A 16,455-nucleotide genomic window follows, 5' to 3' on the forward strand; every position below is an offset into this window, starting at 1 on the left:
AGTCAATTATTTTAAAACATCAGCATGGCCTATGAGCTTCATCTTCATTAGAGGAATACCTTTCTTAAAGGTACACATACAGGTTAATACTTACTGGCTGGTGATGGGGTGCTGCAGCCACTAGTTGGTGGGTTACATTGAATGCCACGAAGGGAGGACAGTGAAAGTCCACTAATAACAGGAGGAAAGAGTAATGGGTAAGGTGGTGCTGGGTAGTGAGTCATATGTCCATTTACTGTTGGTACAGGACACGCACGGCTACTAGTTGTCATGATAGCACCTCCCAGGATATTTCACAGAAATACCAAATAGAATTACTCCATAGAAGCAAATACGCAGAATGTCAAGTCCAGAGACACAGCTTGAGAAGGAAACTCATCAGATGATTCTCTTTTCCCCCTCACTGCTAAATTCTTCCTGTCATTTTTCTGGTACATTCCTGCTGTGATGACAGTTTTCGTTATTTCAATGTGATCATACAAAGGCTAGTTCAGCTGTTGTTTCAAGCCTTCTTCCCTTCCGTGGAGCAGCAGTTGTACTCTACAGGTGCTTGTTGAAGTATTCTGCAGGTGGAAGAAAACCATAAATAACACATACTAGCAAATTGGCAAATTAATCCCATGATTACTTAATTACCAGGCAGAAATGGGCACTGCAGAACTAAGCAAGAATACAGAGAGCTAAATATTAATCATTGTGTAGAGATGTACAAATCATTATGCAAAATATCAGCAATCAATTATGTAAAATGGTCATCTAAATTTAGAGGAGATACTCAGGATAAAAATCATAATCCTACACAAAGTTCATCTAGAAGTCAAGTAGCTTCTCCACATGTGGAAATTAGTTTCCACATGTGTAAAAGAGAATCAATGGACACCAGTATCAAACTTCTAAAATTTAAACAGTTGAATGTGATCCTGAAGAAGTGTATTCAGAATACTGTTTGGAACCCATAACATAAATAAAGTTTTATCACCAGGAAGAAAGAGGCAAAATATCTCTGTTTCTAATTTGATGAATCAAGAAGGCAAATGTAGGATACAACTTTAAAAGCAGCTAATGCAGGACTAAGATATGCTCGAAGAGCCAGGGAAAATCAAACTTTTGCAGTTAACAGGAAGCATGAGTGACATACGCTTCGTGCTACTGTGCTTCTTTCTATCATCTGGAATAAGAGCTTGTCCACTTCACCCATGTACATGTGTCTAAGATATTCCCACTCCAGAGGTACATACATCTTGAAGCTAAGATGTAAGAGCTCACCGCAGATGACAGAAAGAAGCAATGAGAAATACAATTCATTCATATTTTCTATTTCCCAGAATCAAACTGCAGAGAAATGTTAATGAACCCATCAAAGGCAGAACATTTAGAATATAACTAAAATAGATTATAAATTAGATGATGATTTCTAAGTAATAGAATATCAAGTTATATAGCTTGTTTTAATCTTCCTGGAACAACCATTGGAAGCAAATTTAAATGTTGTGTGTCTGGTTTTAAGCCAGTTTTGGGGGGCGGGGGTACTATCCAACTAGGGTCAAATGAAAAACCTGTGGGTTTGTTTTCTTTTTTTCTCCTATCCTAAAATTGCCAATTTCACTTCGCCCACTTCCTCTGAAGTATCAGAGAGGCCCATTCTGGAAATAGGAAATAGATTAGATAGCAGCAGGAACTCAAGTGAGCAGCAGTAACAAATTAATGTGAATCTGCATCCCTGCCTGGCAAGTCACTCAGATGCAGAATCCTCTTATGTCAAGAAAAAGTAACAAAGGCTATCAACTGCATTAACTCCAGTAATGCAGTCTGCGTGGCTTTTCACATTTACAGATATAACAGAATTATCTTCTACAGATTCTAATGGCTGTTCAATTATGACAGTGAAGGAAGAACACGGTTTTGCAGGGACATGGGGAAAAGGACACAGTTCCACGGCCACAAGCCAGAGATGACTGAAACAATAAAACATAAGGCAAGTCCTCACATCCAGGAGTTTACAGTCTATACCAGTGATTCTCAACCAGGGTTCTGTGGTACCCTGGGGTGCCATGAACATGTCCCAGGGGTACCATGACAATGCTACCGCCTGCCCTCCCACACCAGTATCAAATGGATTTTAAAGGGGGTGGTTGGAAGCCTCATGGGCTCTCTTTAAACAACACTGAAAAACAGCATTGTTTTATTTGCCTAAATTCGGCATGGATGGGGGGATAGATTTAAAGGAAGCTCTCCCTTTAAATCCCCCCAATCCATGCCGAATTTAGGCAAACAAACAACGCAGCTGTCAACACTGCTTTCCCTCCCCTCCCCCTGCTTACCACTGCCCCCACCTACAGGCCAAAAACGGAAAAATCCCTTAAAAATGCAAAAAAAAAAATCAAACGAACCTCAAGGGTACCCTGAGATATGAAGAGGAAGATCAAGGGTACCGCAATGTTGAAAAGGTTGGGAAACACTGGTCTATACAAACAAATTTTGAGTTGGAACCAAACAGCATTTCTGCTGGTGAAAAAGAAGAGGGGGATCCCCTTTGAACACCAAAAATGCATATGCCAGAAACCTGCATGGACCAATCCCAGTGAGACAGGGGCTACAGGAAGGAGGGAAATCAGCTAAACTTAAAAGAAAAAACATAGCTGGATTTAGCCTTCTTTAAGGTTATCCCTGCAACCATAGCAATCAATAAGGGCTCTTATCTTCAGCCTTTTCCCCATCCACTACTAAAAGCAACTCTGTATGTGTGTGGTGTGTGTGTGTGTGTTTCCGACAGGAGACTTATGTGGACAAAGGGTTACAAATTCCAATTCTAGTACCACAATAACACCCGATCCAAATCCCCCTACAGCTACTTTAAAAAGAGAGACTTACTCTTTACCATATTTGATTTATTTCAGTACCTCACAAATCACCAGTGGGGACCCAAAGAGGATTATATTGTCATCCTTTCTCCATTTCACTTTCATTACAGCTTGCTGAGGTAGGTTAGTAAGTGTCTGGCCATAGATCACCAAGCAAGCTTCCACAGCACAGTGGAAATTTGACCCAGATCTAGATCCTAGACTGAGACTTTAACCACAATGTGACTCTGGCTCTCATCAATTCACAACCTCATGACAATGACTCTAGCTCTTTACAATGACCAAGTTGGCCAGAAAAACATAAAGGCTGATTTCATTAAGGTCATCTGCTCCAAAACAAACCAGAGCTCCTGAAATAAACAACACAGTTTACGAAAGTATCATATTTTCAACTACATTTATTTTAGCTGTAGGCACGCAGAGCTCAGTGCAAATTACCAAAATGTGCACAGTCAGTGCACATTTTGTAGCTATTTGAGCCAGAGAAGAAATGAGATGAACTGCCTAAGTGACTGTGTCTCCAGCATATTGCATTGTATTTTTTTAAAAAAGGTTGCCATCCTTTCATTTTCAGTATTGGTGTGATAAAAATTAAGACTTTCTTGCAATTTTCCATTCGATTTAAATAAAACTTGTAGGAGGCTTATTCTTGAAAGCAAAGGTTAGCATTGATTAACAATAGAAAGGTGGGCTATTAATGAAGTAAATAAAACTAATAAATGTTGGCAGCAACACTAACTTCTTTCCTATTTTCCAAAAAATGGAAATCTACTGACTATCCAAGTGGCAAAAAGCATCCTTTGAACTCAACAGAGGCACAATTCAGCTCTCATCCAGAGACTAAAGTGGATGATCTTCATTTCTTAACCATACGCATATTCCCGACCATAACAGAAGGTGCAGCCTCTTATGCATACCCTATTCTACTTTAGTTACTGTTGTCTTCCAAAAAAACCCTCGCATTCTGTTCTCTGGATGAGAGGGGATGCATCTGCCTTTCTGCTTCCTGAAGATCTGAGTCAGCAATCCTATACAAATCTCTCTTGAAGTAAAAAATGCTGAGTGTTGTAAGACTGACTTCTGAGTAAACCTCCATGGGATTGCAGTGTGAGACGTTTTTCCTCATTCTGCAGTAGTTGGAGAGAAACAAACATCTTCCTCTATCACCTGCTCCAGATGGCTGAAACTTTAAAATAGGCTCACTACAACAACACAACCTAACATTTACAGTCTACAGTAAAAGGCAACAAGAGAACAAGTTTAGCTACAAGAATGCTTGCATCTCTGACACATGATGAGTCGCTGGGTAGCACTGGAGCAGAAGAGCACCCATGGTGATAAAATGAAGCAGAAACCTAGAACCATGGAATACACAAGGGGTTTCATAAGCTTGGAATGAGAGGAAGGGAGCCTTGACCAAGCCAGGCTGGGAAATTATTATTATTTTATTATTTATTAAAGTTGGTATACTGCCCACCCCAGAAGGGCTCCGGGGGGTGTTAGGGTTAGGGTTATGCACAATCATAGCCTCATGACAGACCATGGAACATCCCCGGTCAGTCTCTCATACCACAAAAAATGGTGGATTTCCCACAGCATATGTATAACAAGTTGCAGTCATTATAAAGGGACCCATTTTCCTTTTTTTCCTTTGCATGTGTGCCCTTCACCCATTCAGGTAGCGATTGAAGCCCATAGAAACAATCCGGGATGCTTTCACACCTTTGCATTGAGATGCTTCTCTCTCTCTCTCTCTCTCTCTCTCTCTCTCTCTCTCTCTCTCTCTCTAATTTCCTACAACACATGCATAGCTGCAAAGGCATACAGAAATTAACTCCTGCAGCCATGTAGATTTTCCCACAATCCAATCAGCTGCACCTGCATAGCTGAGCATGTTCAACACACAAAATAAAAAGGGAAAGGGACCTCCCTGCAATGGCTGGGCAATAGTGACTGTCTTGATGTAGATCTATATGGCTGTCATACACAGGGAGAAAATGTGCTTGGGGGACTTTGTACAATGTCAGGAGCTCAGAGAATCTGCCCACAACGTGCTTGCACAGAATGGCATATGGATTCTCCCTGACACAGTGGACAGCGTGGAACATAAAATGAATGGGTGGAAGGGAAGGAGGGAACTAAAATGTCTCCTGCCTGTTGTGCTCACATAGGAGTGCCTCCACCTTAAGATTGTGCAAAAGAATAGTTGGTTGAGCAATTTTTTAAAATTCCATGTTAAGGGGAATAAACAGCGTCACACTCATTTCGAGAATGGGACCTGTGTGTGAGGTCCCCTCCAAAATGTTTTTATAACATCCTGCAAATGTTGTACTTGGTCTGTGCAGAATTCACCAATTTCAAACTAGAGTTAATCAGTTCTGCTATAAGCCTTATAAATAATTTGCCCCCAAATCAAATCTCCCCTGCTTGCAACTCTACTTTCTTTCAAGGACAACCCACACATTTGTACTAATAATTTATTCCTAATTTAAAATTTGTATTTCAAATGTGTTTGCAGTTGACAGCATTGATCACCACAAGCAGTCACTGTTACAGATATCATTGCTTTAGCAAACGTCCTGTTAACCATTTCAAAAAACTCAAACATTTTTGAGATTTTGACAAAACTGCTTGCAACAATATGAATGGAGATGCTACACTAAAGGTTGTTCACATATCACTTCAATTCTAACTCATAAAGTGACTAACAAGTACGATGTACAATAACTCAGCCAAGGTAGAGAATGCCCCCAGAAATTATATGAATACTGCCAAAACTTCAGCCTTTAAAAAAAACCCAGAAACACTGGGTTGCACATATGTTAGTTCTCCTATTTTTGCCAAAATGCATCTTATTTCTTTAGATTATGTGTAATCTTACAACATTTGAAGTATCACAGAGAATGGAAATGGAAAATGAGATTTAGCAGAACACAGAACAAATAACATTTGCCTAGTGAAATTGTCTGCTCTATGCTATTTCCCTTACATTACAAAGCTACAGAGCATTAGTATATTGCTGGGGGTGGGGTGGGAAGTGAAAAATATATATCTTGATGCAGAGGAGCTAGTGACCTCTGCTTCTTTTTTTCCCTTTTCCAGTTTCTCTATTACCTTACTTTCACATAAATTACCCATAAAATCTTTCCTGGAAAATAACATTACGTTCAAAACCATCTTTGGTGCACTGGTGTGGAAAAGAACAGCTCATTTGCTGATGCTCAAAGAGTTTATTAATTTAATTTATTGTAATTTGCTGCATCTATGCAGCTATTCTTTGACTTCAAACACATCTATATGGGGACATTCACATTGCTGCTGACCATATTTAAATGTGGTCCACATTCTCCTATAATTGTCCAAAACTCAATCTTTTCATTCCTCTTCCCAGGATCCTGTAATAGAAGGAAGTGATAATCCACACCTCTGCTTCAATGAACTGGACTGAATACTTATTCATGAGTGTCATGTTAACTCCTTCACAGAGATATATTTCAAAGACATCCTGTGTCTTTACCAATCATTTTTATCCACATAACAACCCTGTAGTTAAGATGAGAGAGACTGACTAGCCTACGTTCATCTAGCAGAGTGTCAAGTCCAACCTTGGTCTCTCAGATCCTAGTCTAACACTAGCCACAACATCACACTTCTTCACAACTAAAATAGGACTATTTTTATTTAAAATATGTATAAGCTTACTGTTAGACTGACAACCAGAATCTAGAAGTCAAACTACACTTTAAGGTGGACATGGGTCCAGTCCAGTGGTGGGATTCAGCAGGTTTGCACCACTTCAGCAGAACCGGTTGTTAAAATGGTGCTTGTAAACAACCAGTTGTTAAATTATTTGAATCCCACCACCAGAACTGGTTATTAAATTATTTGAATCCCACCACTGACTCTAGTCCATGGCCACCACAACATTTTGGATAAAAACGTAATAATTTAAAAATTACCACAAGGACCTGATTTGGATCAAACCATGATAGTACAGCAACAAGTGATCTTGTTTCCCCCTCCTCGCCTTTTAAAGTGCCAAAAGAGCTCTCTCCCATGGCTGTTTTAGTACTTGAAAAGAACTGTTTGGGTGAACAAGATAACTTGGTACTGCATCATACGTCCAATAAGGATTAGACACTCATGGAAATTTTTAATTTTAATTTTTAATTTTATCTAAAGTAGTGTCAGCAGCCGTAGTTTGGTCCCAGGTCTGAGAAAAACATGATAGCTACGTCACACCAAATCTACAAAGTGCAAAGACAAAAACTGTAGGGAAAAAGCTAATTACATCACCTTAATAATTTATCTGAATAAGTGAACACAATCTGAAAGTTAGTAAATAACCAAAGATACATACATACATATATATATGGTTTTACAGAATGGAGGAGGAAGTCAAAACGTCCTCCTCCATTCTGTAATCCTTCTTTGAGATGAACATCCCTTTCACAGATAAACTCTTGGCAAGAAGCCAGAAGTCCTTACCCATTTTGTAATCTTTCTCAAAGATAAATTCTTGGCAATAAATAATTAAATCTGTAATCTTTCTTCAGGGTAAACAGATAAAAGACAGGCTGCTGGCACATTCCCCATTTTGAAATTGTCTTCCTCAGAATAATTCTTGCTTATCCATAGTAGAATACCCCAATGTAGAACACCTCAGTAGAATATCTCAGCACTCAAATAAACAATCACAAAAACATCCCAACTTGAGAACTGGTAAATGCATGTAAATCTTCTTCAATAATAGTTCATATGAATCCAGATCTCCCAGCATGATGTAGTGGCTAAGAGCAGATGGACTCTAATCTGGTTAACTGGATTTGTTTTCCCACTCCTGCGTATGAGGCTTGCTGGGCGATGTTGGACTAGAGTTCTCTAAGAACTCTATCAGCTCACCTACCTCACAAGATGTCTATTGTGGGGAGTGGAAGGGAAAAGGAGTTTGTAAGCCATTTTGAGTCTCCTTAATGGAGAGAAAGGTGAGGGATAAATCCAAACTCTTCTTCTCTTATATTAAAATGACCCTAATATAAAAACTTATCAGCAGTCATAAAGTATCCCCCACATTTTGTTTTTGCTCAGATTCAAATCACTAGTTTCAGGAGCCCTCCTGACCTCTTCTATAAGGCTGTTCCATACCTTAAAAAGCATGAGTTCATGCTGTAGAAGTGAATTACAGAGAGGTCATAGGCAAAACACTTTGCCAGGAAGACTGACACTGGTGCTTGGGCAAGGAAAGGCAGTCCTTCAATTGTATGGGCCATTTGTCATGAAAGGTTTTGATCTGAATCTAGAAACTGAAAGTCAAGGCAGTCATAGAGCCTTAAGGTGGCCATCATATCATCCCAATGGCTGGCTGAAGGTTCCAGGTCATGTTCCAGGGCAGCTCTATATGCAGAGGGTTACATTCAGAGGGTAACTTGAAGCCGTGAATCAGTATAGCCAGCCCCCCACATGACAGATTAGTTGCGCCCAGGGATGTCCCTAGGCAGATATGCCACTGCTAATTGTGCTATATACAACCATGGAGCGAACAGGTATTCTGTCCAGGGACAGAGCTTCCTCCCAGTACCCAGCAGCCTGTTCCATCCCCCTCCTTGTCACAAATGCCCTTCCAGGGATCCAGGAGAACCCCAAAACTGGGAGCCCTGCCCCTGGACATACCAAAAGAAGCAGGGACCTTTAGGAAGCCAGAAGCTGGGAGGAATTGCAGAGAAATCGCAGGAGGGTCCAAGGAGCAACAGTAGGCTTCTACAGTTCCAGGTAGCAGGGTGGAGGCAGCAACGCCCTAGCCAAGTTGCAATCAGCAGTTTTCTGCAGCCTCAGAGTGTGGGACAAGACTAACACAGCCCCATTCAGGCTGAAATCAAGGAGAAGAACCAGGAAAGCTAAAGAGCCAGTCCCAGGCCAGCAGGGCTCAACAGACAGCTTGCCAGTCACTAGCAGGCTGGAGCAGGGAACTTCTAGGATTGAGGAAACCTCCGGAGAGGAATAAAAGGGAGGCAGGGTAAGAGGGAGGTGTGGTCTGTGATCTCAGGATTGCACAAGTGTTGTTAACTGTCTGATGAAAATAATAAGCCTATGAACAGAAACCAAAGTCATGTCTTGTTTGTTTCAGAAGGGTACCTTGTAGGGATGTCCAGTAGGAGATGCTGACATATGCCTACAAAGAGAATATGAAGAACAACTATGGTATGCTAAAATGTATATTAGTGAATTTCTTCTTGCTACCCCAAAATTTAAAAAAAAGATATAAGGTTGGTTCTAAGCGTTCAAGACCTTGGGCTTGTGGAATTGTTTTCCCTCCCTCTCTTGCTCATATAGTTCCTTCCCTCTCTTGCTCATATAGTTCAAACATTTTGGGCTGGATCCAAAGGTTCCATCAAAGGTTCCATTCCACTAACAGTGGAGCCTTTATCCAAAATAAAAATCTTCCTCCAATGGACTGAGTGGAACCTGCTGGGAAAAAGCTCTTTGCACCAGAGGAAGGATGTTGGCAGGATGGAATCTTCAGCTGCAACGATCTGTGAACAATTGTTTACCACTGTTTCAGATGTAGCAAACTATGGGTCCTGCTTGCCAGCCTTATTAGGACTGCAGACCAGCTTCAGTCTGGCATTTATAACTTCAGTAAGAACTCTTGAGAGGAACCAAGCCAGAAGCACATCTTAACACAAAGTTATAAAGAAATGAAAGGCAAATACATTTTGACCATAATTTACTTCTACCATTTCTTCAAGAGTATCTGAACATAAAGAGATGTTGAATCACAAATATGACACCTGGAAGGAGCTACAAAAGTCAAATTTCCTTATTGTATTAGAATTCTTAATTGTTTGCTCTTGCTTCCCTCCTTTCCCAACAGATTCACTCATTCCAAAATATTGTAAATACATTAATCTTATCCAAAGTTACTGAAGTTTAGGTGGACAATAAAAACATTATAAAATAATACCTGTGCTGACTTTACAAAAAGATAGTATTTAAATGTTCCACAAAGAAGGAGGAGCTGCGATAGTTTTCCAACAGGCCTGATTTTGTAATTTAACACTATATTTATATGACAAAGAAATTATACTGAATTAGCTAGTTACAGTGACAGAAGGTTTTCCTTTCTTGATGAAGAAGAGGGGAGACTGGCCCTCAGAGTATTACATTTCCTTCATTAGCATAGTGCTGTGAAACTAAACAGAAAGAAAAAACGCAATCTAATAACAAACATTCTTTGAGAACTGATCAGGAGGCAGGAGGCAGAAGGACATCCCGTTATTGTCCAGCCCATTCCATTGGTCCATATACAGTACAATAGAAGGAAACAGGAAACTGAATGGTCCATCTGCATTATCTTATTAGTCACTAATGGATATCTGAGAGGAACATGCATCTAATTCTGAAAGGTCTGTACCAATCTCCGAAGTAATAACTCTTAATTAGCTTATTCTGTTTATAGATGGAACTTAACATATCCTTTTGCCTTTTAGATACAAGCATCTGGAAGGAGATGTATTCCTTGGAGGAAAAAGGGGAATTTTTTTTCCTCGTTGTCAAATAAAAACTGCTTAATGGGACATAGCTAGATCACAGTATAAGGCTGGTAAAAAGGCTGCATATTTTAATCCAAACAAGAAGACTCAAGTGTAATATACATTCTTTTCCAGTCCTAAAGCTAATACAACAGCAATAATTTTTTAAAAAATAATTATTTCCTTCTTTTTAAACATTCAAAAGTCTGAATCAAAACAATGAATTTTTGCATTTAGTAAAACCTCCTTTCTCATCCAAGTACAGAAAGGGTGTGACAATGTATGAATTAAAAATGAGGGGAAAGTGTTTAGCAATTTTTTCATGCAGCCAAAATCAGCAGTTCATGTAGACGCCGAATCGACAAATTATCAACACAAAAGGGTAAGTGCTGAATAGGGTAAAAAAAAATTCTACAAACAAGTAACAGCTCTGACATTTTCACAGCAGTCTGGTATTTGTGAACCATGAAGCATCTTTACAAGTAGCTGAAATTCTCCCCCCCCCCAAAAAAAAATTATTAGCACTTGCCAAGGTATTTTTATATGCTTGCTGAAGATTAAAATCTTTCCAAAGTGCTTATGCTTCAAAACGCTTGTAACAAACAAAATGACATAAAAAATTCAGCAAATGTAATCTAAAAAACTGTGAAATCGCGCCCCAGGCTTCAGCCTGGAGGCGCCGTTGCAAGGGGGGAGGGACGATTGGAGGCTTCTACCTCCTCCCGCCGGCCGGATGAGGCGGTCACGTGGCCGGGTGCCGGCACGTGACAGGGGCCTCTGGCAGCCTTAAAGGCTGCGTCGGCGGGGGTTGGGCCTCTTTCAAGGCCAGATCGTTTTAAGGCCCTCCCTCCCCGTCCCAATTGGAAGGGGTTTTTTGAGGGGTTGTTCATATTGTTATGTTTGTCGCAGTTCACTGGGCGGTAGGGCATAAGAGCACATCCTATTTGGGGAAGGCAGAAGCTTGCATGCCGGACCTTCCCACCTCGGGGGCCTCCTTATGAGGTCCGTGGTGGCGATAGAGCTCTCGAAAGCCAAGCCTGGGGGCTGCGCTGAGAGCTCGCTGCCCGGCAGGGAGGGGTGTCACAAATTGGGTTTGCATCCTTGTGGCACCTAGTAACTTCCTGTTCCGTTCCCTCGGGGGATGTGCCGGACAGGGGTTCTGTCCGAAGGGCCTAAGGGGTCAGCTTGGGCTGCCCTATAACCAGGTTCAGCGGTTTGCTACCTGGGGGCCAGGATGTGCTCTGGTATGCTCGCCCAGCTTCAAGGTTTCTTGGTTATGTGTTAAATAAATTTTGGGCTGCGGCCGATTTCTATTCCAACAAGTTGTGTTAGTATTCTTTCTGACGAAATGAGTCTCCAAACATCCCCATGCAACACCATGACACTAATTTATTTGAAAGTGAACCCCTAAGCCGTTAATTGACATTAACCGAATTATCTGCCAGATCCTAACTGTTTCTTCCAGACAAATACATACTTACAATGTGGCATCTAGTCACAAAACTTGGCATTATACTAGAACAAGGATACAATAATAGTAAAATAAGGGCACAGATCAAATATTTGTTTATTGACAGAGATACTGATATTGTTATAGATACATAGCGGTATACTTAATCAATTAATTTAAAGACTGTGTTTAGACAGCAGAGTTTGTGCCTACAGAAGAGTTTGTGCCTACACAAAGCAAAAACGAATCTAAATCAGTATCAATTATGCAATATATTCTATTCCATCAATACCTCTAGATGTTGTAGCCTATATATGTGATATGCACTTTGGCGCACCAAAACACAAGAATTGGAAACATATATAAAAGTTCAAACCACAGCCTATAGTTTGCTCTCTTCCCTCCAAAGTACCTGGTCTAATCTTGGTGTGAAGAAAAGTGGATCATGCTCTGTGGCTGAGAACATGCACACTCACTTTTTGCTTTTTCAGAACAACATGCAAATGAGACAGTGTGCAAGCTGTAGCCATTTCTGCAGTTCACACATCTGTCCATGACAAAGATGTGCAAGGTCCCCTTTTCCACAGTATCCCAGAATGTTTTTCATGTAGCTTGTGAAGCTAGGTCACCTGTGGATTTGGTGAATCTATACTTTGTGTAATTCATGTCAAAACTACAGCCACAAGACAGTTGCCATTCTTTTTAAAACTTCAAAAAGTAATTGTGGGATTTGGCAATTAATGGAAAGAATGTTTTAAAAAATGTATAAATGAATAAAAAGTCACATACTTTTAATATCCATACATTCATAAGCAGTGCCTATACAGCTTTCATTCTCCCAGCATTTTCTGTTTTATTCCATTTTTCTGTAATTAGTCATTCATGACACATTTTTTTTTCTAAAATGGAAAGATAAATGGGCAGTTCAAGAGATGGGTTAACAATTTTACTGTTTGCAGAGCCCTGAGAAACCAGATACAAGAGAACAAGATTATGTTGGGGGTAAGTGGCAGATTTCCTGTGAAGTCACTTCCAAACAATGGACAAGAAAATGCACCATAATTACCTCACCACAGTTGAGGTTTCGGAAAATGGAGATGTTTTAGCCTTCTTATATGTGATCCCGTGCTGACATCCTATAGCTGCAAATATTTCGCATGCAAATCCTAGTAAAGTTAATTAAACTAGTCTAAACTCATCAGAATTTCATCCTTTAAAGTTTTTTAATGGGAATTCTTAAAAGACGACATTTTAGCAAGTCACTTTCACTTCCATCACAACCTGTAGCCTGTGTGTAGTAGATCTTCTCTGTATAATCATTGCATTTCGCTATATTCCCTTTTTTGTATATTCCTTAGTTGTATTTTAAAGACAACATTTTGACAATGGAACAGTAAATGCATTATCAGTAAATGTTGATGTAATTATAAGAAGGATTCTGCATAGATCTACTCATGACTTCCCAGATGGTTTGTATTTCATGATGTTGTGGGCATAGTCACTAAACCCAAAAAAGACCCATGCATGCATGTACAAAGCTGGGGGACCACATGCAAGAATTTTTGCATACCACTGGTCCTGACAACAAGCTAGCTTGGTGCACTTATTTTGTAGTAATGCCTACTAACCTTTGTGAAAATTCAAAAAAAAAAAAAGCCTAGAAGGCTCAGAAAAGGTTGGGAACTTCTGTGTTGGAAGAATAATCTGTAAAGCTTACATTTGGGACGTGGGTCTTTGGTCATAATTGCTATTTTCATCCCACTGAAATGTCACCAGGTGGCTGGGCCCACAACAGAAAATTTCTGGCTTAAGCACAGAAGCAGACTGGCAAACCAGCTGATAGCCATCTTCTTTTCATCTGCTAGTCCCATTTCAGCTTGCAATATCAAACCTGACCCATATTTACATTCTTCTCCTCCATCCGTGCTTGCTTCCTTTGGGATGTTTTCCTTGAAAGCAGTGGACCACTAACTCTATCTGTTCCACTTCCGATTTCTGTATTTCCTTTAACCACCCTTCCAAACTGATTCAATGTCTCCCTTACCTTTTCATCTAACTGTTTAAATGCTGTGCTTAAACCTGACAGATGTGCTTCATTTTGATTTAAGGTAATAAGAACAGGGTTCTCCTGAATATCTCTGCAAAAGTCCAAGTCACTCTGGCAGAAAGTCTCTCTTTTATCAGTTTCTTGTCTTAGTCTCACAAAGTTTCTAGTTATGGCCTGCTGGTCTTCTTCATTAATCATCCACAAAGTATTCCTCCTTTAAGATCTGGCTTAAAATCATTTCTAGGTATTTCCCTGTGGTAACTAACACAACACACTACTTTCTGGTGGCACTGTGTGATGAGATTGATGGGTGGAAATAAGAGTTTTGAATTGATGGGTGGAAATAAGAGACCAGGCAAAGCAGTTACAGCTGGGACCAAGGAGAGTTCGGGCTGGGAGCTTCTGAGTAGCTGTTAATTGTTCTAATTGTTCTAATTGTTCTCACTGTTAGCTTAATAAACTTGTTGAAACCACAATGGTCATTCTGCCATCCACCACAACACCCTGTGTGAAATCTTAGGTAATATCAATCTTTATATGAGATGTTTGCCCTACACCTGGAATCTCCTCTGAGATTAAGCTTTCTGCCACAGAATCCCTGAAAGTCTTTCCTGTTGCTTCTCACAACAAATTCTGTAGCTAGGGCTACTTGGCCCTAGACAATCATATTTCTGTTTTTGCCCGGACATAAAGGAAGTGATGGTCTTACTGAGATTTGCCTGATTCCGCACAGGCAACATGGATTCATGGAACACGTTTCTGCTGCCTCTGTCGTGATTTGCACTGTGGGTGAGGGCCAGCTGGGATCACTGGGATCCTGGAGGCAGGAGGCAGAATGGTTTGCCTGGAAATGCTAAGTTTCTGTGTGACCTGCACAGCTGACAACCCCCCCATTTGAGAATCCACCCCTGAGAAACCCCCAACCCAAGAATCCCCCCACCTGCTGCACAGCATGGCTGCTGCCTATTAGAGTATCCACTCTAATGGTGGCCAACTGGGAGATCCACCATAATGGTGGAGGGAAGGTGGTGAGAATTGAACAGGCAAGCAGGAAGCATTTGCAACCCAGGTTAGAGGTGGGGGAATCACTAAATTAGTGATCTTCATTTAACCCAAGTTCTGGTCACTAAAACAGGTTAGCAGCATTTGGGGGGCAAGTTCTGTGGGACCACCTCCCCAAATACTTTTTAAAAGTTCCTCAACCCATTTTACTTGGCCCATGTAGAATCACCCCTGACTCCTTTACAATTGCAGCACAGACTTAACTAATAAGCAAGTCTTTCTTCTCGCCTCATTTTACAGATAGCCACATTTTTGATGAAACAGAAAAATAATTTAACTTATTTGGGGTTGTATACAAATCAATGCTTTAAACATTACCTATGCTCCATATTAACAATTATTCTGCTAATTTTTCTGTTAATTATAATTCTGTTAATTATAATACACAATATTTGTTTCATCATGGTTGGGGATAGGTCCCATTATATAATTGGTTCAGATTAAGTACCGTATTTCTTATAACCTTGTATATTAATTCCTCTTTGTTTTGAATTTTTTTCCTCAGAAGCAAGCAGCCAAGTTGACATATTATAACAAAATTCACAGCAGTAGCAACCTTCATTATAGCTTATTATGACCTTACTAGGAATAACTAATGGCTACACTGCATTGTACACAATAAGTTGGACCCAAATGTCTTGTTCTGGCAGTAGACGGGGACATTTAAATAACTCATCCTTTCTTTGAAGATTCCCAATTCATTATTTCCAATTCATTCCTAATGCTGTTCCTGAGGGCTCATTGTCCCTCCCCACTCCAAGCGCAGTATTTTGTGAGCTCAGTGGGCACACAGAACAACACAACGACTTTGGATTTATATCCTGCTTTTGTCTCCTGTAAGGAGTCTCAAAACACTTACAAACTCCTTTTTCTTTTTCTCCCCATAACAGACACCTTGTAAGGTAGGTGGGGCTGAAAGAGTTCCGAGAGAACTGTGACTAGCTCAAGGTCACCCAGCAGACTTCATGTGCAGAAGTGGAAAAACAAATCCAGTTCACCTGATTAGAGTCTTCCACTCTTGTGGAGGAGTGGGGAGTCAAATCTGGTTCTCTAGATTAGAGCCCACCTGCTCTTAACCACTACACCACACTGGCTCTCAGTGGGTGGGACACAGAGAAATTTCATTCTACTGGTGGAAGTGCTGTTTGCTAATCAAGTTTGGATTCAACCTACTAATCAAGTTCGGATTCAACCTACTTTTATGCAAGAAGCAAAAAACCTAATAGTAATAGTCATTCCCGTTTCCTGTTATCTGGTTCTATTCAAATACAGTATCTGTGAATACTAAACTATCATTAGAATTCATATAAACAGAGTTTTACTTCTATTAGAAGCAGTATCTCAGCTCAATTTGGTTTTAGCTTCCTTAAAGCCTTAAACTTCCACATCCATACAAAAAGGGACCCAGAAAACCAATTCAAAATATGCCTGTAATTATTTACTAAGCTCTCAACCTTGAGTTTAAATGCCAAGGACAGAGTCTAGCTTCACAGACTTGTAGAAAAG

At 40.2% G+C, this 16,455-nt stretch overlaps 1 protein-coding gene across 3 annotated transcripts in view; it reads right to left on the reverse strand.

Annotated features, from left to right (window-relative positions):
* The window catches only part of RARB (retinoic acid receptor beta), a 400,206-nt gene that overhangs the window by 262,808 nt on the left and 120,943 nt on the right, over positions 1-16,455 (reverse strand). For all 3 annotated transcript variants that reach the window (XM_048511371.1, XM_048511372.1, XM_048511373.1), the window contains one exon: positions 95-563. In XM_048511371.1, the coding sequence (XP_048367328.1) occupies positions 95-272 (178 nt within the window). In that variant the 5' untranslated portion in view covers positions 273-563. The remainder of the gene's footprint in view (positions 1-94; positions 564-16,455) is intronic.

This window comes from Sphaerodactylus townsendi, linkage group LG11 (assembly GCF_021028975.2).
Source record: "Sphaerodactylus townsendi isolate TG3544 linkage group LG11, MPM_Stown_v2.3, whole genome shotgun sequence".
NCBI classification, from domain to species: domain Eukaryota; kingdom Metazoa; phylum Chordata; class Lepidosauria; order Squamata; family Sphaerodactylidae; genus Sphaerodactylus; species Sphaerodactylus townsendi.